Source organism: Botryllus schlosseri, chromosome 14 (assembly GCF_051294905.1).
Source record: "Botryllus schlosseri isolate E-star chromosome 14, Bs_hap1, whole genome shotgun sequence".
NCBI classification, from domain to species: Eukaryota; Metazoa; Chordata; class Ascidiacea; order Stolidobranchia; family Styelidae; genus Botryllus; species Botryllus schlosseri.
In genome coordinates this window covers 21,587,234-21,610,886 of record NC_137249.1, presented here as the reverse complement: position 1 = coordinate 21,610,886, position 23,653 = coordinate 21,587,234, and the positions used below count along the sequence as shown (strand labels likewise).

The 23,653-nt window shown below is 39.1% G+C and overlaps 1 protein-coding gene across 1 annotated transcript; it reads right to left on the bottom strand.

Annotated features, from left to right (window-relative positions):
• Positions 1–11,660: 11,660 nt before the first annotated feature.
• Positions 11,661–23,203, bottom strand: LOC145456031 (uncharacterized). The gene is made up of 7 exons (XM_080334062.1): positions 21,790–23,203; positions 16,864–17,168; positions 16,206–16,310; positions 13,931–14,029; positions 13,717–13,791; positions 11,825–11,989; positions 11,661–11,780 (listed from the first exon to the last, which is right to left on the bottom strand). The coding sequence occupies exons 1-7, from the start codon at positions 23,180–23,182 to the stop codon at positions 11,661–11,663; spliced, it is 2,262 nt and encodes a 753-aa protein (XP_080190188.1). The 5' UTR covers positions 23,183–23,203.
• Positions 23,204–23,653: the final 450 nt, after the last annotated feature.

Genomic DNA, 23,653 nt, shown 5'->3' with positions numbered 1-23,653 from the left:
CATGCAACGATAGAGTAGCTCAAGAGCAAAAGACCGAGACAGCATTGTTACGTCCCAATGCCAATCTCCATGACAATTCAAAATTCGAGGCTGATTGTGGGAGTTCCAGGGTAACGAGCGGAATAAAACTTATATTTTCGTAATCAGTGCATAGTCACTAGTCAGCTTTCGATTGATACCCGTTTCACCAAATTTAATGCTTGGCAAGCTGGTCAGAAATGACCGTCAAAATGCCTGTAGCCTAATGGAAATTGTGACGTGAATCAATTTCACCGAGGCGTGAGATTTGATTGTGTCGACACCAGATAGGACATTATGGTTTAACAGTAATTGTAATTGTAATGTAATTTAAACATTCAATAAAGTAATTGTAATTGCAAATGTAATTAAACTGAATTATTGTAATTGATCCAACTCAGATCACCACTACTACTACAGGAGTTGGATCAATGACTATTCCGATAATTCGACAATTTATACGACTACATATTTCGAACGACGATTATATTTTTCACTTCCAGTAACAGGTTAACGAACTACTACTTTTGCGAGGTAAAAAAGTAAGTATTGCCTACTTTTACTCTTTACTGTATTAGCTATTACTTTGGACAGTTCTACTTTTACCTAATAATTTTCAGTATTCAGGAATATTTCAGGAAAAAGAAGACAAGTATGTTGCGACCAGATGTAATAATATACTAAAGGACGCTATTATGACCCTGCAGAATAAACAAAATTGTTATTTTTGCAACGAAGTTTCGTGTGATGGACCGTGTGGCATCGTTATCATGTCAATATACTACATCAAATTGATTACTAACGTACTATAGTTTGATTCAGGGACGGGCAACTTCTGCAGTCGGTGGGCCGGATATAGGAAAATCAAGTACTTGGCGGGCCGGGTCGCTGAATCGATACATTATTCGCCCATTTATCCACACATGGACTAAATCATATTTAATCAATGTATTTTAACGACAGTAATGTCACTTCAAAGCCCTCGCTCACCGATAACGACGAATACAATAGATTTGAGAACAGTATTGTTGAACATGCGCCGCCTTGTATGCTTCTCACTGATCAATTAACACACGGTGCAATCATAATGTCCTATAGTGACTGGCTGGCCGAGCGCGAAATTTGATAAAACGGGTATTCATCGAAGGCTACCGCAGTACTGATTGCGGTACTGATAGCGGTACTGATTTTCTGCTCGTGGCTCTGGAACCCCCAAAAATCTGCCGGAGGTTGCATATTGATATTGTGACGTAATCAGGCCGTCAGGTAGCAAGTGAGAGCAGCGCAAACCGGAAGCGTATTGGCCATTGTTACATTACCGATTGAGCAATCACACTCTCACTCTTCTCGAGTGCACTTGCTCCTGAGCTGCTCAGATGGTATGGTTGCGTCATAATAGCAAACTCCGTTACAATGCAACATTCGAGGCTTAGTACTATAGAATTTTCGGTCAACCTAGAAAAAAATCTTATAAAGACGTATTATATACTGTTGGAAAGATAATTTTATCAGCTTTTCAATGTCTTTTGTCACTTTTTTATACCTTGGGGAAAAAAGTTATGACCAAAAACGTGCCAGGGGTAAAGCACTATTTTGCCTAACATTAAAATACAATTATAAGTTAAACACGATGCCTTCGTAACAGAATACAACACCATAAATTGGAATATCACTCTCAGTAACGCAAACTAACAATTGAACAGCAAAAAATGAAACAGAACTTTATTAAGAGGTATTTATAATACGTTAGGGAGCAAAAGTTGAACGAGACGGAGATAACACTGGTTTACAAATTTCGAAAATAAAATTAGCGTCAAATGTTTTAATGATTGATTTAGGCTAATTTATGGTTTCTGAACCCGATTTTGTGCTAATAATTTCTCCGTCACGTCAGATTCTTCCGCATTAATTTTTTTCATTTTCATAAATTCATCAAATTTCAGCTTTCGTCAGTGACATCACGGTTAGCATACAATAGCAACAGATCAAATATCTTTATTGAAATCATCTATCATGAAACCTGGGTTGTTGTAATACAGAATGAGTGAGTTTTCGGTGAACTTGAATACATTGATTCTTTATCATCGTTCAATCAGAAGCTCTTTCGATCCATACATTAACACTGGTCAACAAATTCGAAAAAATACACTAAATACCATACTGGAACAGAGGGAGAGATCTTTTTAAATGGTATCGAAGCGTTTTGTTTGTGTTTTGCAATATCAAACACCAGCTCTGTATACAAAAAGCTTTACGTTTGTGACGGTTTCTGATTTGCCGTAATAACTACTTGAGCAGTGGTTCTCAACCTTTTTGTATTCGCGGACCTATTTTGGACCCTCCCGGACACCCCCTCCCCCCGAAGTTTTAGTTCAAAGTTGGCTCAATTATCGTAAAATCGTCATCTGTCTTGTGCAAATGATAACTGTAGGCTAGTGATAAACACCAGCAAAATTACTTTTCTTGAAAATAACAGCATTCTATTTATGTAGAAATTGGGTTGACTTTTATTATTTCGAAGCTAATTATTCAACTGCTTCGATTTAAAATCCGCGCCTTCCGATTTCATATCAACGAGTGCTGAAAATCTATTTAGACAAAGAAAGGTGTTGGCGAATGTAATAATAACGCATAACGCTTCCGACGACACATCTGTTTATGATCGCAACAATGATGACACCAAAATATTCATTGAACATATAACGTCAAGCCTGTTAATTTATATCTAGCAGCTCATCTTGAAGTTATTAGGGAAATGGTTATGTAGGCTTATATCACAGGAGAAAACGGATTTTTGAGAACATTTCGAAGTCTTTACGTAAGTAAGTAAGTAAGACTTTACGTATCCAACCATTAATTTTTGCACAATGCCCAGCAAAACACCTCTATGCAGCCAAATATTTGTATCAGTGAGGTATTGGCAATTTAGCAACTAAAATGAGTCCACACAGCAGGATATTCAATAGGGTTGTCCATAATTTGGAAAATCTCAAAATTTATGCGTATCCATGTCTCATTTTATAGATTATAGATAAAAAACGTCAATGAACCTGCAATAAGCTCACCGGAAAGTCGTTAACATTTGTCTAAATGCGTTTGAAAATAGCTGCCGTAGAGTGGGCGTGTCAGCGACCATAGAACGGCAAGCAGACTAGTAATCACGAAATCACGGCGCTTGATTGGCTAATCTGCTATGCTTCAATGATCACAACGGTGGAGGCTTGGTGATCAGCTGGTCAAGGAGTCGGCTAACGGCGTTGATTCTGTAAGCGCATTGTAGGTTGGTCCGCAGATAATGATTTAAGATTAATTCAGAACATGTTAAGTGACGAAATACATCATGAACAAAGAACAGCTGCTTCACAAAAACTTTAAATACATGACTTGATGGCTTATTGTGAAGGCAACCGTTGTAGCCTGTATGCCTTGTTTTTATCGAGGGAAAGCACAAAAACACGAGAAGAAATATTGCAAAGGCGCTTAATCAAGTGGCGAACGAACTTCTAGTTTCAGAGAGGATGTACCATGATTGAATACAAATATAAGGCTTGACATTGGCACTATATACTGTGTCTGATCTTATCTTGTCGTGGTAGCCTATATAATTGAACCCTTAAAAGCTTACCGGCTGTATGAATCAGCCATTTATGCTTGGCACTTGTCACATTCTTGCAGCATAATGAATCATACCCGCGAGTGCTGTCAAAGTCCTCAATGATGCCCCGGAAAAATTATAAAGGCAAGCATTGACTATGCTGGTAGGGCCAGCAAAAAGACTGTTCGCTTGCATAGTTTAGCATGTCCATAATGAATCTTAGATCATTACCGGCTGCATCACGACTAATGCTTGAATCAAACCAGACATGGACATAAAAAAGAATGTATTGAAGCTGTGCGGTAGTTAAATTTCTTCTGAGTCCCAATGTAAGCTACCTGGTCTCCCCAAATATCTTCTGAGCATACAGGATTGTGTCCAGAATCCATCTCACATGGTGTGCTGCATCGGTGTGGCGATAACTAATATACCTTACCAGCACTGCACCCAGAAAAGCAGGACCACTTGGCGTACTCTTAATTATATCAGATAGGTATTTCTGGGATCTATAAGTTCACAAGCATGCGCTGTTTCACCTCTGTCATGCCTGCAAGAGGGTATTGTTGTTCTGAACCTATCGTTATCTAGTTTTAACACTAAAAATTCAATGACCAAGTGTCTCATTTTATTATTTAATCACCAACGTACAATGCGCTTACAGAATCATCATTGCCGTTAGCGTACTTCTTGAACTAATCAATCAAGAGCCGTGATTTCGTGATTACTAGTCTTCTCGCCGTTCTATGGTCGCTAACACGCCCACTCTATGGCAGCTATTTTCAAACGCATTTAGACAAATGTTAACGACTTTCCTGTGAGCTTATTGCAGGTTCATTGACGTTTTTGATCAATAATCTACAGAATGAGACATGGATACGCATATTTTTTGAGATTTTCCAAATTTTGGACAACCCTAATATTCAATCTCAGACAACCATTCTGTTGATGTGAGTTCTACTGTAATGAAGCAAAACTGTCTCGTGATTTTCCTAATTTGAAAAATATATATTATAGGTTATCAACTATTTTATAAATTCCCTCCGCTTCGTGGACCCCCTGAAAATGCTACACTGACCCCGTGTTCTTTAGAACCACTGAACTAGCGAAATGATTGCCGTTGTTACTCAAGTAGCACAAGTAACTCCCTATATTTTCTACTCAATTAACAGTATATGTAGTAATTTTTAAGACACATGAAAACTACTTCAAGTGGCAGAAATATCTAAGTATATTTGGTCGGGGGGAGGGTGGTCGCATACTTTCGACAGTTTGTCGGAGGTGAATACATACGAAATCGCAACATGTATCTTCTCGGGTAACGCAAAATGCTTATATTGCGCATATATCTCCATGACATTCCCAGTTGATTTACTAGTCACACACAGCACTAAAACAAAACCCAATACAATTAATTTTCCGTATTGCCGTTACAGATGGGAATTCGAATTGTGTACATCTGGTTCGAAGCACATGGTATGAACCCTTCCCCGATGGCTGTTATAACAACCTTGATTTGACCCCGAATATACCACATGCAATTAATATATATATATGCGATTGAAGCGCGAAATATCTCCAATAGTAAAATGTCAACCAGAAAACAGCGACTGGACTTTGACCTCTTACCAGGACTGTAACTGCCGCACCCCAAATCGTCCAATTGGGGCTCCCGAGCTCGAATTGGGCCCGAAATTATGTCAGTGAGTGAAATTGAATTATTTAGACATATCACTTATCGACTATTTAGGCAACTCTTTTCAATTTTTTTTCGCGCTGGACGCGATTTCATGTTGCCATATTTTTCATTATTGAGTACCCTTCCCCCACGAAAAAAGCATGATTTATAGAAAATAAAAATAGGCATTTCGGCGTCGACCACTACCACGCCGCGATGCACGAAAACATAGGAGGATTGCCTATATGTTGACCGTGAAATTCGAAATAGATATAAGCCTATCTAATTGTCCATAGCTGCCTAGATGGCTCGTGTCTAATTATTCTATAGTGGTAATCTGAATTCCACAGGTCAAATAACATTTCTCAGTGAAAAATTATTTGTCAGTGAAGAAATACGAATTTCCGATAAAGCCTCCACAAACGTTTCTTGAATCTCGCATGGTTTGTCAAATAAGTTACGGCATAATGTCTGAAAGTACGTCGTATGGCCATTTTCTTACTTTTTCTGAAAAGTTGCGATCAGCGTTTCACAATTCAGTTTCAAAGCACGACCAATCATAGTGTCCAAAGTAGGGTTGCATTTAAAACAAACGGTGTTTTGAAACTCTTTTTTTAAAACATATTCATAACAAAAGCCTTATAGAATAAAAACTTGCATTTTTTCCAGTTATAAAATTATGCCATAATTGTGTGAATACTTTCCAAAAAACATGTTGTATGAGCACACGGACAATCATCACCCACTTTAGCCAACGTATATCGTTATGGGATGGTTGGAACCCTAAAAAATAGTCGGTTCAACAATTGTAGTATAGATATTTTGTCAAATGGGCTATATTTACCCTATATTTTCAATGGTCAATTTCATTCCATTATGACGTCACAATTGAATATTCGTGCTGTCATGGGTTGAAAACAAAAACAGAGAAAAACATGTTTTAAATTAGGGCCTTGTTTTGAACATGTTTGTTTTCAATTGATTTTTGTTTTAAATGCAACCTTAGTCTAAAAGGGGGTGTGGTACTATCACTATCGCAGAAATAAGCTCCCAAATGACACAGTGAATCTCCAGTCCGATCGTCTTTTCCACACTTAACACAAACTGCTCCACAAACTCCAGTTTCATCAAATTTAATGCTCGGCCAGCCGGTCAAAAATCATCGTCAAATTGACTTTAGTCAAATGGAAAGTGTGACGTAGACCAATTTGACTGAGCCGTGAAATTTGCCATGGTTTGCCATAAGATTTGTCCACACCATGTAGGACACTATGGTGCAATCCTTAATTGGGATTTCAAGGCGTTCGATAGCCCGGTACCCCAAATTTACCAAGATATCAATTCAATAGGGTTGAGTACATGGTAAATGCCGATAAAGCTAGTTTTCTAGCTTCGACGAACTTACACGTAAGCTCAACTCTCGCACGCTGCGCCCACACCCACGCGTATATTAACATACAGTCACAGAAATTTGGTGTTTAAGCAAGTAGTGAGGAATCTCGTCAGACTGGGATTGCGAGACATTATCATGTAAGATGGGAAACTGTTCCCGGGCCGTATGTTCCCCGCCTCTGGTTTAATTCATGCACAGATCGCCTCACGATATATAAATGATATTGTTTGTAACCGAATGTGTGTGGGAATGAATTGGCCATGGAATGGTAAGATTAATTTCAACTCTTATATTAGACCAGTGATACTTCGCGACATATACCCACCTCATATAAAATTCATCGTCGGTTTGATTCCAGCCATCTGGATATCGTTGCACTAAAATGAGAAATATTAATATACACAAAGTATAATATACTTGTTAGTAGAATATGTATCCTATGGACAGTGTTCTGCTGCCAACATATTGCGTAATATATGAAACAGCAGTCACATCGGGCTCGAAGCCACTTCAAAGAATCAAAAATATGGAGGAAGTATGACTTACGATCAGGACATGATATGGTATTAATGGAAGTAAAATTATCCAAGTATGTTATATGGATTTTTTCCATACTTATATGCTTTCGCAGTTTTGTCAGAGCCATGACAAAGATGAAACTTTCAATTTGTCAAATCGATTGCATACCACCAAAATTCATTTACTAACAGGTCACTGACAAAGTGCGACTCATACTCGCACTTAGAAGGACATGTATATAAAGAAAACAAAGTTTGGCAACGTAGATCTGACGGAAAATAATATTGATGATAATTATTCAAATCAAGGTATTATAGAAAGGGATAATATTTAACCGCTGTCACGATATAGCTTGAAAATAGCTTATCGTGACTTGAAAGATGAGTTTTAAAATTCCAGACTCTGAGAATGTAGCAGTTTCATTAATATATATATAATATATATCAATTGTTGAACTTGTAAGTCATTTCCCGCTTTTTTGCTTCGATGATATCCACGCAATAGCTATTTGACATGAGCTGCATTTTTATTAAAATTATGTAGCCCTTTGGATTGTCAATTATCGTGCAACCGTCATCTTTCTTGTGCAAATATTAACTCTATGGGCTACTTATAAATATCAACAGTACGGCGTTGATTGTATATATATTTCATACTATATCTAGAAATTGGACGGACTTTTATTATTTGAAAGCAGGGTTGTAATGACTCGAGTCATGACTCGACTCGAGTCAGACTCGAGTCACGATTTTTTTGTGACTCGACTTGACTCGAGTCATTTTCTTGAAATGGGAAAATGACTCGACTCGACTCGAGTCAATATTTGGATTGACTCGACTTGTACTCGAGTCATTACGCATGACTCGACTCAAGTCATTGACTCGGCTTATTTTATGTGACTTGAAGGTGAAGAAAGTTGCGAATCACATGGTTAGATCAACGCATGTGACGAATTCGGTCGACATCGCTATTTGTCACCGCTGCTTTCGTTGCACTCGTCTGATATCAGATATGCGCCGCCGTAAAATCAAAAGACAATGGTACATAGTAGCAAAGAGCAATGCATTGTACAAAATCATCCAGTGATGAAGAGGTAATAGATCCTCTGCCATCAAAGTACTCAAGACATTTCAATTATACAAGCAAACAATCGAAGCAAAGTCCAATTAGAGCCAAAGAAAGGACTCAGATGGTCAAGTAGCCTACTTGGAAGAGACTGATAAGCTCATGTGTAGATATGAAGGCGATGATTCTTTGCATTTTTGGCCGACTAGAATGGATCAGTATCTAATGCTCTTCAGTGTGGTTCAAAATTACTTTTCAATTCCTGCATCCAATGCACCAGAGAAACGTGTATCCAGTGGATGTGGATTATTCTAAGGCCATGCCGCCTCAACATATATGAGAATCTCTTTTTCACATTAGTATTTTTCAAGTGTAACTCATTGATTTGATCTGCTGTCTGTGAAACACACAATACCCTCCGTCCGTTTGACGATTTGTTAGGTATGTGCAATTGTGCATTGTGCACGTGATAATAATGAATGGCTAATGTTGTGTGATATTTGTACAATAGGGCCGATCAAAAATACCTTCTGTTTTATTCTACTGGGTGGCTACTTGATAATATTGCTACGTTGCATAAAAATAAACACTGAATCTGGCCTAATTTGAAAAAGTGGAATCAATGAAATGAGAGGAGAAATTTTTGGATTTGAAAATACATGGAGTATTTCTAGTGAGAAATGATTGCATATAATATAATTACATACTAGCAGTAAGTCGACTATTTTTTCATAGCCAAAATATTCCACTCTAATAACTCCGCTTCTTCTAGTTGGAATTAAGCCAAATTTTCTATGAATCATATTCTTACACAATCCAACAATATCCTGAGGTAGCCGGTATATTTCGAAAGTCTCTATCTGTAATTAATCCAAAATATTTTCTCTTAGCATTGCTTTCTACTGGTTGGAATTAAGCCAAATTTAAGTTCTTTTAGATAATCTAACAATTTTAAGAAGTAGCCTCTTTTTTGAGATTCTGTCCTCATTTTTGAGATTTTTTTTGGTAAATGTCGGGCAAATTAGACTAAGACAACAGTAAATCAGCACTAAGGTAACGCTTCGGCGACTATTTCGGCAGCTGAGCAGGAAAGTTGACCTTTTTTCTGCAGGTCAACCACCTGATATGATGTGAAAGCAAAACTGTACCTCTACATAAGCATATAAGCAAACATATCTGTTGATTCTTTACCAGCTTGTATCTAGCTAGACGTGAATTCGTAGGTCCTCTATCAGATAGTATGTAGACGTGAATTCGTTAAGTCTCTATAAGCTATTTGTGAGCGGTCGTCGATGTGCTCGTAATAAAAACGGAATGCTTTTATTTGTGATATATCAGACTGACAAGACAGATATTTGATTTAAAGTTCTAAGATTAGTAACGTTATCGTATTGGCGGCCTGTCTCGTCTATCTGTAGCTGTACCATCGGTATATGAGGCCAGGAACTGTCTGGTATCTGCCTAACTAAATAAACTTGTGCCAAGACTATGATAGGGACAAAATAAGCATGTTTGACAAGCAAGGAATTCGATATCACCCAAGCAGGATTGAAAACATAAGTTGAACATGACTTCAATACTGTGACTTGGACTCGACTCGAGTCATAACACTATGACTCGGACTTGACCCGTAAAACGGTGACTTGGACTCGGACTCGAGTCGGTGATGAATTGAAAATGACTCGACTCGACTCGAGTCAAAACCACAAACCTCAGATTGACTCGTGACTCGGAACCATGTGACTTGCTTACAACCCTGTTTGAAAGCGAATTCTATAACCGAATATCCTAAATATCTCGTGGTCCGTTGCAATACCGCCTTCGATTTAACATGAGCGAGTGCTGGAAATCCAAAAATATATATCCAAAACGCAATATAGGTAGACGCAAATGTAATAGTAACGCGTAAAAGCTCCGAAAACATTCTTGGGTAAAAACGCAACATTCATGGCACCAAAATTGAGAATCATACATTTTTAATGAGCTTATCACATCCAGCGCAGTCATTTCTATCCAGCAGCCAACCTTGAAGTTATTGTGGCATAGAACTCTGGAGTAGTTATATTTAGGCTACAGGAGTGAAAGGATCCCGGGAGAGGTTTCAGGTTATGGCTTTTAAACACGCCCACCTTGATGATAGTTAAGAAATTCGTCCCCTCATTGACCTATCGGAAAATATAAAAAAGAGTAGCCTATCCAGAACCCTTGCAATCCCAAAGCATAGTTTGATGGTATGGAAGGTTATGTCTGTGGAAAGACTCATCAAATATGACAAGGTTCCACAATAAAGAGGTAAAGGTAAATCGCGCCAAACGCGAAAGTTTTTTTGGTTGATTATTTTGCCAAATATTCGTAATATATAGATGTTTTGTTGATTTTGGTGTCTCAAGCCGTCTGATCCGGTGATAATTATTCATGAGTAATCTTGTCAAAGAAGGGAAGTCACGATTGGTGTCGTTTACACAAGGTTGATATCATTTTGTACCCTTATGATAGTCTTCATTTAGTTGTTGTTTTTAATTTGGAGTCATATATACAATCATAATTTTGATTTCTACTTTCTTGAAGTACTAAATGCATCATCTGCAATAACTGATCACTTTAGTGCTCGATTAGCTCTTGGTGTTCATTCAGGGTTACGATTCAAAAGTGAATCCTACTTCTACAATTTGACCTGAACCAAGTCGAGTCACCAAAATGTCAGGAATCGAGTCATTGCACACCTGTCATCATTTTCTTCGAAAACTATGAAATTGTTGTTTTTGAGTTTCGATTGGCATTGTATCTGTGATTAAATCCACACCTGAAAATCCTATCTCGGACTGGGGTGACCTAGTTGCCTGTTATAAGTTGATTTAGTGATTGATTTTCGACTAAATAGTTACATTTACACATTTCATTTGGCATTACGTAGTGTGTTCACATGCAATATGTAATAGTTTGACTGACAGGGTCTAAGAGCGGAGCCCCCTGAAATGCTGGCAGTGTAAGTTGGACCCAGACACCCCCCCTCATCCTAGGGCCGCCACTGGATAGGCGCGACCAAACAATGACTCACATTCTATTACTTCCAACTCAGCACCGAGACCATCAGCAAATCTCCGGACCCTCTTCATTTCGGCGTGTAAAGTCCAGTCAATCGACACTCCCCGCGGCGTCCAGTATACCAATGTTAGCTTCTTCAACAATTTACAGTTTTCGATGATAGACGAAATCTCATCGAGTGAGGGTTTACATCCACCTTCGAGTGTGCATCTGATATATTTGATATCCTGTAAGAGATTGTTACCAATGATATTGTGTATTATGATATTGCTTACCGTTGTTGTTGTCCTGTCTGCTGCCAATTACGATTTATTTCTTACAAGGTACTTTAGATAAATTATTAGTAGGAATCATGAACTCGTCAACTGCGGTGAATATCTCGGGTACTGACAATAGGTTAATTCATTTGAATGGGACTCGTACTGCACGGAAGAATTCGATGATGAAGTGGTGATGGTGGGAGAAGTAGCCTACATTCAATATAAGAAAAATATTAACGGATGATAAATACTACCTTTTTTTTCTGGCACGCTTGCGCAGTCGATCTGAATTCGTACTCATTACCATAAAACATGGCATGGATATTGACAAAAGCAGAAAATACTTCCACGCGCTGCAAGATTCTGTTGTAATCGTCGGCAGATATCTGGCCATTTATAGCAATATCCACGAACTCTATCTTAAATGAGAATGAGAATGAGCAAAAAAAGCAAAATTTACTGAGTCAATTATTTCCAGACATTATCATAGCGACCTAGGCGATTATCGGGTTTGATGCCCAATGAAATGATATAACACATAAAGGAATTCGATAACATTTCAAAAAAAGAATGATGAATGTTACCTGATATTTTTCCAAAGAAGTTTCAATCACCGACCAATCGAAATTCTGTTCTTGTGTGCAATCAAGCAATAGCTTGTTTATCTGAACACAATATTGGTAATGGTAGTGTTACATATTCATCATTCTTCAAACATTACCAGTACAATAGTAATTCGTTCCAATCATTTGATTCTAAATATTACATGCCTAAAATTTGATTTAGTCGCATTCCTGAGCATGAATTCTTCTTAAATCTACCTATATATATGATATGTATTGTACAAACGTATGATATCGGCGGATGTGGTCAAAGTCGTCAATTTCTACTCCAATAACAGTAGCGGTATACAGGTGAGTAAAAGGGTAAGTATTCCAGGCCTAGTTTTGCTTTAAAAATAAAAACTGTCAATGTGAAAACGTCATAAGAAATCGAAATCACCTTCATCGTAACCATTTAATTTATTTTCCAAGATTGTACCTACTATTGACGTCATTAATCTTTTGCGAATCCAGCAGAGCGGCATTTAGTAATTTATAAAGTAACCATCGTCAATAAATTGAAAAGCATTTGCTACCAGTCGATCAAAATCACTTTTCAAAACTACTAACTGCAGTAACTTTCGAACTTCTCCTCATTTCCACTACTTCTAGTAATTATGCGGAAATCTAAGACTTTACTTCTACTTATATTTGATTATCAAAACTGCCTACTTTAACCACCTCTGCGTACACTCGACTCGCAATGTTGGAGACTCAAGTTGATGGGATTACTCAAGTCTACTTGCACTATTTACGCAAGACGTTTTGACTGGACACTTCTTCCTCTTTTGCTAGAACATTTTTTACCGGAACTACCAACTTTTGCGCATTACATTTGAAAAGTAGAAAGTAGTTTTGTGATACGCTTGTATTACTTTTATGCATGAGGTAGAACAATCGGACTTGCAAAAATAACATTACACAATGCTAAATCAAGCGGGATGGATGTCATCGATACCAATGATTGTCGATCCATCCCTTTGTCTAATAGCCGGTTGTACTATTTTAACCGCCCCAGACATAAAGAACAAGATTTGTGAAAGACGGACTTGGTACCTCACCTTCGTCATAAATAATAATAATTATTAGTCATTAATATTATTATTAATATTATTATAGATATCTAGAATCAACGACGTCAGTTAGTTGCCGGGTTAGAGGAGAATGCGAGCGATTTGTACGATTTCTCGTGATGCTTATCATCGTTGGAATGAATTCGTTTTGAATCGAAAAGATTAACTAATTTGCGTCGTTTCTATCGCTTTATCTGTAAGCGATCTAATGTAACTTGCTGCAAAGAATGTTATCATTGCATTGGTTCATTTCATTTGTAATTCGGGCACGCACTGGGAAATCGATATATTGCTTATTTATGCGCAATAGGCGTACATTTGAAAATTGGTCAATTTGTTGATTACCGATTGGCAGATATACTGTTGACGAAAGTAAAATCAAATCAAATACTGTAATCTGCAAGCGATAAAGCTAACGGTGAAAAGAATCCCAAAGCTATAAATAGTAAGAACTGGAAATTCGTTACTTACCTTTTGAGCTTCGAATAATGTTCCAAGATGTATCGGTGTAGGGTAGCGACTCGCTTTAAATACTAGCTCTGATTTCTGTAAAAAGCGAATGTTGTTAGTTACATCAAAGTTTCTCAACAGGCAACGAGCATGTTGTTGCAGCATACTCTTCGGAGCATACGTTCGACAGAGTAATTCGAATACTAAACGACGCGGAATAATTTTGATATCCAACCTTGATGTTAAAGTGACCGTAATCAAATCCACTTATCTTGATGACATCTTCTCCGTTCTTCAATTCAACAAGGGATTCTCCTATGAAGAACTTCACAACCTGAATAAGGTTTAGATGTGAAACATGGCATCGCACATTCTGGGCCGTATGCACCAACATTGAATACGTTCAAGTCTGAACGTCTGATCGCTCAAACATAACTCAACGGAACTATCAGTACAAAATATATTGCGTTGCACCATCAATATTTAGAAGTCGTTCAAACGCACTGAGGAGTATAGAGACGATCCAAGGTTCAGTAAATAGATGCTATTTACTTTCCATGAAAAGTTACTCAAGGCCAACCGAATAGTGAACAAACAACGATTCCTGAAACTTTGAACACACACTAAACAGCCTCCCGAGTTTGTTTCGATTTTGACTAAATTTGGAGCCTTAGGACAACACATTTTTATCGACCTGACGTTGGTGCTTCTGAAATGAATGTGGAACTCCCGTTGAGCTCCTGTTTGTGTTCAAAACATGTCGGTGTTCGACATGTCACTGTATCTTGCATATGTGCGGATTGTTCACGAAACGCAGGTGTAACCCATGGGTGGGAGCGACCAATCACTCAATGATCGTGCGTTTTAGTGAGCCTTCATTGTTCCCCCACGAATAAATTGACCGCAAACGAAGTGATCGAAGCGTACAGCTTGCGCTGTCGTAAACTAGTATAGTGAATTAAAATATTAGAAAAATGTCTATTTCTGTACTCTGTTCTTACCTTAACCTAACCTATTGTTTTATTGAAATTGAATTCGAATATTGTTTATTTTAGTCTTCAACCATTGGCGCAGGCTCGAATTGTATCATATCAATTTGTAAATGGATAATGTATTGCACCTTATCAATTTGATTATCTCTATTCGCCAGTTTGGCTGGTAACTATAAACTGAGGCCATGCAATTACTCACGTAGGTTAGCAATTATACGTGTATGTGAGCTATACAGCGCCTTCTTGCGTGTATATATTTAACACTATATTCGTTCATCGGTTCAAAATGAATGACCGCTGAATCTTTATTTTAGACACCTATAAAAATGCAATGACGTAATCATGCCTCATACTTCCAAAAGGCAACTTGACTTTAATTGTGACTTGACTTGACTCGAATCAAAATTTGCAATGACTCGAAATGACTCGTGACTAGAAGGTAGTGGCTTGATCCCAACACTGACAGATAAACTGATGACATAGAGACCACTAATACTTCGGTAATACCGAAAATCGGAAATAAAACATTTATAGAAATCGAAGTTTTAAAATGGAATTCAGGCATTGAACTGTTTCACTGCTCATCAATGCCATTCTCGGTCGAAATTGTGATGTTACCACTTGTTAGCATGGGTGTCATCCTGAAAATGTAAAGTAGCCTGTGCTTAATTTCTGATTATGGCTGGTATAAGCGAAATGTCCAACAATTTCGTTGGGCAGGTATTAGTAAAACCTTGTCGACCAGTTTTTCGGTCTGAAAAATGTGTTGGATATGTATATCATATAACTTATTAAAGCCTATCTCACCTATCACATCTATATTATGGTTCTTCCATTTTTTTTTAAATTAGGATTTGGATTCATCACTCACATCATACTTTCGCAGTTTTTCTATCCGAACCTGGGTTACAAATATTGAAGGCAATATTAAAAATACTTCATTTGATTCGAATACTCACCTAATGCAATTGAAAAGTGCCAAATCTTGATTCAAAATATGTATAGATTCGGTTTGTTCAAAACTGAATGTCGATTTTAATCGATATTTCAATTTCATGTTTCAAATCAAAAAAATAATCCCTAATTAGATAAGCTAAATGCGAATTAGGACTTTTCCAATCCAGGACCAGAAATACTCATCGTAAGTTTGTTGGATTGATAGGTTTTTTGTAGATCCATGACCAGATCCATCAGTTTCATTTTCCACATTAGCTTCATTGTACAAAATAAAGCACCCCATGTAGTTTACTGCCGTTATGCTACATATTTCAAAATTTCGAATGATTCGCTTGCATGACTCGATATTAATGTGACAATGCGGATATCATATCACAGATATCAAACACACTTGTTTTGAACAAGACTGATGGCATGCAGTAATATCCGCTTCACACGACTATGGCGTCACATATTATAAGCAATTATAATGTCACAGGTCTCCGCATAACCACATAACATTCAGATTTGCCGCCTACGATTGTCAGAAAACGCAACTAATAATTAGTAGCATGGACTCACTTCCCAATCCAATTTTCCGTATAGCGATTTAATCTGACTATGTGCCAGAAGTGAACGTAGTGCTGTTGCTGAGAAGTTGTTGCGACGCAAATCTACTTCATTTACCTGGAACGACGGGAATATTTTATTAAATGTTGGGAAGAAATAAGCGTGAGAGCCTCTCTCAATCAAATCGTCGCCGTTGAGATACGAAGTATAACTATCCACGTTACTGCCGAAGGATTTCCGACAACGCCTACATTCCAATTAAACCTCAAGTATTCGGACAAATGTGTTCATGTGAATTGCAAAATTTGTGTAAGGGTCAGTTAGTCACACTCACTCCCTCCTTCGCAATGTCTTTATATAGTTACTCACGAAGGTATGACTGACTAATGGAATAGCGTATATAGTGCAGTAATTCCTAATACAGTTCAATATGAACCAAAAATCAAATTTGTTTAGTTCGCAGGCCCTCTCAAGCCCCGATTTGGTCGTGGAAAGTAGTTGGTGACCACTGGTACATAATGCGTCATCTACATTTCCTCTCGTGATATTGACTATATCACAATTTCACACTGAAAAACGCATCGGGTATAAGTCGAATCTTGTATGATTCCAGAATACCACATTTTGTACTTTTCTTACCAAACTAATCATTTATTACAGTATGACTCACATGAATTCGATCTTTGATGCATCTTGCAATGATTACCAAAAGTTCATCGTCGATACTGCAGCGGCATAAATTCAAAGACTTAAGGCTTTCATTCCTTGCCGCAAGCGACCCAACGATATAAGCTTCATCGCGACTCAATGACATCCAAGATGTATCGATGGCAAAAATATCTTTGATTAGAGTGTCGTCGTCTGATTCATATATTGCTGTATATAGTTCCAGGCGAAAGTACTTGTCTTCGTTCTTACTGAGTTGCGAAAGGATCGATCGAGTGAGAGCTTGTTTCTTGTCTGTTTGATCCGAGACTGTCGAGCAATAAGCAATATCGTTTTATCGCTTTTTGTCTCTCCGTACCATTTCCGTAACAATTAAAACATTTACGCTATTGTGGAAGTAGGCTACATTGGATCAAATTGACCGGTTTGTTTCAAGTTCACATCACATGAGCATTTGATGCACAACAATGGAACATACCGATCAACAATGAGATTGATACAATCAATTAAACACCCTAGATGTGGCGTCGCGACACGCCATGGGATGTACTGCTTTCTTCGTAAAAAGATTTAGTCATGCATGAGAGAACGACCATAGCACAGACTTTAATAAAACTGTCCTTAAACTATAGCTCATCTCACACTTAATCCGAGAATATCTATTACAATCGGGTTATCGCACCGAGACTATAGATTACGAACCTACTGATAGATGCAAAACACGTGACTCACGATCGGATGCCAAGATAGGTTTAACTCTAAGCCAGTGATTCCCAACCTGTGGTACCGGTACTAGTGGTCCGCGAAGGTCTTCCAGGTGGTACGCGAGTAGATTTCTTTTTTTTAATGAAGAGAGTTATTAGTTCAGGTGGGGTTGATTTTGAGTTTTTTGAAGCAGTCGTCGTCGTGGAATGGTACGTCCGTGGTAAGGTACGTCTTTTTTCTCACCACTGTGACATGTTGTGCCTACATTACCGGTCCATTCTTCATTGATCCAGCCGACCTGCCTGTCGGGACTGTGGAGCAGGAGAAGCTCATATATATCCAGGATGACCAGACACCCAAGACGAAACACAAAGATTTTTCTCCAATGAACTGCTGGCTTGGAATGGCCTCCTCGTACTTGGCGCTATAGCTTCTCACGCCATTAACCAGCTGCTAATTTCCCCTTCCTCGTGGGAGTGACAGCAAGGATTTTCAAGTCGAAGAATCGAAACCGACTTCTTGTGCTCGTGCATGACCTTCGATGCGCTGTCAGCGTAGTGTCCTATATGGCGTGGACACAAGAAAATCTCACGGCTCAGTGAAATTGGTCGACGCCACATTTTTCATTCGGTCAACGGCAACTGTACGGCCATTTTGATCGGCTTGTCGAGCGCTTAATTCGTTAAAACGGGTATCAATGGAAAGCTGCTGCTGTACAGATTGCGAAAATATAAATTTTATTCTGTTCCTGGTCCTGGAATCCCGGAAACCGGCCTCGAATGCATTGTAACCGAGTTTTGACATTGTGACACAGCAATTCTGTCTGGCAAAACAAGAGTGAGGCTAAGAAGAAAGAACCAGGCAGTATTGTTGCGTCACAATCAGGGCTTTGGAGCAGCCGCAAATTTGCATTGCTCCAGCTCCGGCTCCGGAGCTTTCTTTCAGCATACATTAGCTCCGACTCCAGCTCCGGAGCCGCATCATTACCACTGCTCCAGCTCCAGCTCCGGCTCCGGCTCGGAAGACTATCGATGGTGTCTGCGTCTATATCAGGGGTGGGAAACCCGCGGCCCGCGAGCTAACTTCCCATTATATTATCGAAATTCCCTGTTATATTATCGAAATTGAATTGCTCAGATTGTGAACTTGCAAGGTCAACCAAAAATATGATTAGTCTGGCCGCGACATTTGCGATGTTGATGACTAAAATATTAGTTGCGTCACATTGGCAGATCCAGGGTCCAGTCACCTTTTTGGTAAATCGTCGTACATTACAATAAACTAAAATCGTAGTAAAATTTTTCGTCACGCATCGGGTGTTTAATTGTCACACAATTTCTTTCTTCGTAGCCTACCCCAACATGAAAATGAAAAAACGCCTGATATAGCCGATTGAATCTAACTATATTCGCAATTACGAGGGAAAGTCTTTTCGCGTTTGCGCTCGCAGAAAGACCGTCGACGATGAAATGTAGGCACAAAATGATTGTCGTATATTATATCTTCGATATCGATATCCCCAGATGACGAATAGTCTTGTCCTTGCAAACTGAGCGCAGCGGGCGGTATACAGTCGACCCGCAATATGCCCAAGTGATAATAATATTACCTTTGAAAATTTTAAGCGCCTGGCGCGGCTAGTGGGCAGCGCACTCGTTCGTCAATTTCATTGGGCCCTTTAGTCGAAAAAGTTGGTCACCCCTGATCTATATAGACTACTAATTTACCCGTAGGTTAGTTATCTATAGTAATCTAGAGTCTGTCAGCCGTCAGTAACGCCGATGTCCATCAAGTTTCTCGGAATATAATATTTTTCCTTTGAAACGAATCGAATAATCGAATTAAATACTGTGTCATGCACATTGCGCCATGCCAATAACGAATTGAACTATGCAATATGCACATTGCACATTTACAAGTCACAGTGCGCGAAAATTCGGGAATAGCCTACTAGATTATCAAGCAGGCATCAAGAATGAATTTACGAAACAGATGATTACAAATTGGAAATCGCGTTCATTTATTTGTTGTGAGAATAAAAAGAGTGACACCTATCACCGTTAGGTCTTGTGCGCCACGACATTGGAAATCGCGTTTCAAATCAGTAATTTGTCTCCAACATAAATATACCATGGGGTTTGGGGCTACTCTTCTGTCATCCACTATTTACGCTCAAAAATCCTTACTGGACTGAATGGCGATGATGCGCAGTAATGAATTCCAATTAGCATGCATAATTGCATACTCAATAACACTGTCCAATTTCGCGTCCAGATTGAAGAACTATCATGAAAGAACGAGTATTTGCTCATCCGATTCATAACAACGATGAGATGGAATTTCGCGAAATGCAACGAAATCACGTTTTCATCCTCTCTCTTATTTCGCGTAATACACAATGATCATTATTTTCGAACCGTATACCAACAAGGTTAAGCTGATGATGAAATTGCGCGTATGCCGAATACCCACAATATTCACAGGCATACTTCCAATACCGAGGTTCGGCACTCACTCATGTATGAAAATTGAACATTGAACATATAACTGCTCTGCTTTTAAATTCCCACGAACATGGTTAGTCGAAAAAGGTAGTGCCAAAGTGGAAAAGAATCATAATTTCGCGAAGGCCTGCTGTTGAATTATGTGAACTCAGCAGACATGGTTGTTGCATATATAATAGGATCTTCTGAAATACGTCGGAGCCGGAGCTACCCTAAAAATAAGTGGCTCCAGCTCCGGCTCCAGCTCCGACTGAATTTTAAGTAGAGCTCCGGCTCCGGCTCCAGCTCCGGTAAAAAATGCACGGCTCCGGGGCTCCGCCTCCGGGCTCCGGCTCCGGCTCCGAAGCCCTGGTCACAATTCGAAACTCAATCACAATGCAAAATTCGAGGAAGGTTTTGGGGGGTTCTAGGACCGGGAGCAAACTAAAATTTGTCTTTTCGTATTCACTACATCAGCAGCTTTACATTGACACCCGTTTTATCCAATTTAGCGCTCGGCAAGCCGGTCAAAAATGGCCGTAAAGTTGCCTTTGACTAAATGGAAAGTATAACGTCGACCAATTTCACTGAGCCGTGAGAAATATGCTTGTGTCCACACCATATAGGACACTAGGCTGTGAGTCACGTCTCGACCAGCTAGTGAAAAATGAAGAAATGCAGCCATCGCCCTAAATTTCATTATGTTGTTCTTCTTGTCAATGGTGGTGAAAAAAACAGTGCTATGCATTGCATCAACCGAGGCTGATAATGGCCTAGTTTAACTGAATTTGTGATTACACCTCGCATAGGTCAAATACGCGATTATGACATCATAAATGGTGGAACATATGTAGGTGGTATGCGAGCACTGCATAAAACCTCGAAATGGTACGTGTGTTGAAAAAGGTTGGGAACCACTGCTCTAAGCAATGTAAAAGAAAAACCTCTGACCAATGTAAAAGCCAAGCAATTGGTATCTATATAACTGGCGACTCAAATGCTCAAATCTAATAGATTGAACGGGTTCTTGGCTCATTTGACTGCTGCGATAAATATGTCTGATATGGGTGCATGCCCGTGTTTCAGGCCTGTTGAGTAGCACTCACGCGTCTTAAAAAGTGATCGGGACATTCTTGCTTCGCCTGCTCAAGAATCCATGTCGGCGTCGCGCTATTCAGATTGCTGTTGTCGGGAGTCGGAGTCAGACTCGTCAAATTAAATTCGAAAGAGTGGGAAGCAGATATTGAAATGGCGTATTCAGAAAAGATTGATGTTTGTGTAAAAATCAGAGTCAAATTGCCTGTTGGCGTTTCGGTAGGAAGAGTTGTAGTGAAAATTTTAAATTGAGTGGACTGAGACTTTAATGATAAGTTGCGAGCTACAATCGTGATTCAATTATTATTGTACTGACTATAGCTACTAAATGTACCTCACATATATAATTGTTAGTTGTTGTGAGTTCCTCACTACTTGAGTCGTTAAATACCGTATAATTTGACACTGCATCTCGTACCCCTTAATTTACCGATTCGTTCCACCAAGAGGTCCATGGACCTCCGGTTGATAACCACTGCTCTGGGCCGATATTGTTTTTTTTAGGATTCAAAACATCCCGACTGGAAGCATTGCCCACTTTGATCAAACTAAAAAACTCTTATGGAGACTAGATAAACTACTTTCGTTGCAGCAATGCGAAATCGAATGTTACCAAACGGAGTTATACGTATGATGTGATGTCTGACCTTTGTGAATATCGCTTTGCGATTTCGAGAGGATGACGCCTGTCACGAATCGTCTGACGACGGACCATCGTTTTTCATGCAGATGTTCTTTATCGAATCGCAAAAATTCACGAAACTCCATTTCCGCCACGAAACTCGCTGCCAGATATTCTTGCATGCTCTGATGGCAAAAGAAGAAGATGAAATCTCCTTGCATCAAGTTTTGACCAAGTAGATTGTTCCCCGGAACTTTCGTTACTAAATCTTGAACTTCCTCCGAAGAAACGTCGAATTGATTAAACTCCTTCTCTTTGAACACGACCCTTGCTTCTTTCATGCCCTGAAACGCCAATTTCTTCAGTTTGTTGATTATCTTTAAAATTTGTTTCTGATTTCGAATGCTCCTGACGCTTTGGAGAGCTAATAAAATCCTGTTGTATAGTTCTGTCACAGTTGTCGGAGGAGTTCTTAGTGGATCCCGTCCCATCACAACAGCTGTTAAAATCAGGAAAACCGGTACTGAGACTATATTGAGCAGTCTTGGTGACATTGTTTCAATTCTCTTCCAGAGACTCTCACCTTCCTCTTTGAGTAAATAGGCAAACAGCTTATGCCCGTCGTCCGAAGTAAGTCCATTCAGCGTAATGATGATCTCGGGATGCGCTTCCACCGGTAACTCCGAAACCTTAAACTCGCGTGAAGTTATGTAGACTTTAACGTGACTGAGGATATTACGAGATAAAATGTTGTACATCACTGTCCAGCAGCTTGCTTTTTCATTCTTTCTTATTTTTCTGTGCTCTTCCTCATGAAAGCCCCACCTTGCTTGATCAAGCCCGTCGAATAATAAAACTGCCTCAGATTGATGTTCATTCAGCCATTTGAATGCCAGATCCTCCTGGCAATCATTTTCGTAGAGTCCCCCAAATAAAAATTTTGAAGGTTTAATTTGGCCTTCCACTGCAATATCCTTCAATTCAATATAATGTACCATTTTTGCATCGTAATGCGGCAGATCTTCGAGGTTACCTCCCGTGAAAGATATACCGAGTGCTTGTCTAGCAATTCTGCGCGCTAGAGTAGATTTTCCCGATCCTGCAGATCCCACAATAGCGGTTACGCCAACTTTTCCTGACGAGACAGAATTTTCCCTCTGCCAAATCGATGCCACCACATCCTCAATTCTGGTCACTTTAGCTGCAGTCAGGTCATGGGACAGAAACCCAACTTCCCTTGTCAGCTGATAATGGTCAACTTCATTTCTAGATTTTTCTACTGTGGCGTTCTCACGGTGATTTCTGTAAAAATCGTCCACGTCGACGTCCCGCATCTGCGGGAAAACCTCAAAGTCAGGTTTCCGAAGCTGTGCATGCCTGAAATCTTCAAGGACATCGATGAGGGTCAGTTTATCCATATTTTCGTTGCAAATTTGTATGAGTTTGTTGTAGCTAATATCTGAAAAAGTCAGGAAATAGGTTCCAATCTACAAATAAATACAGTTTACCAAGCAATCGCTTATTTCTTTTGAGTTCAAATGTGCGTCAACAATCGGTAATACCGTACTCTAGTAATAAAGGGAATTATACTTTTACGTAGGCTACTCTTGCAATATGTTTAGCGTGATTCCACTTAGGACCTGGGAGCGACCCGTGGAGCGATTCTAAGTGGCTGGCGAATATTCTTCGAATTCATAAACTAAAAACTACTTTACCGTGTTGCTGAGTAGACTAAAGCCAGCAGATATATAAACTTGACCCGAAATTCGTTTACTTTGAAGACTGTTCATTAATATGCGCAATTCAGATTCAAAATTAAATCAATGTAGCGGTAGCAAAGTCCCTTGTTCCCTGTAGTTCCTTTATTTCCATTGTCACATTACGAAATA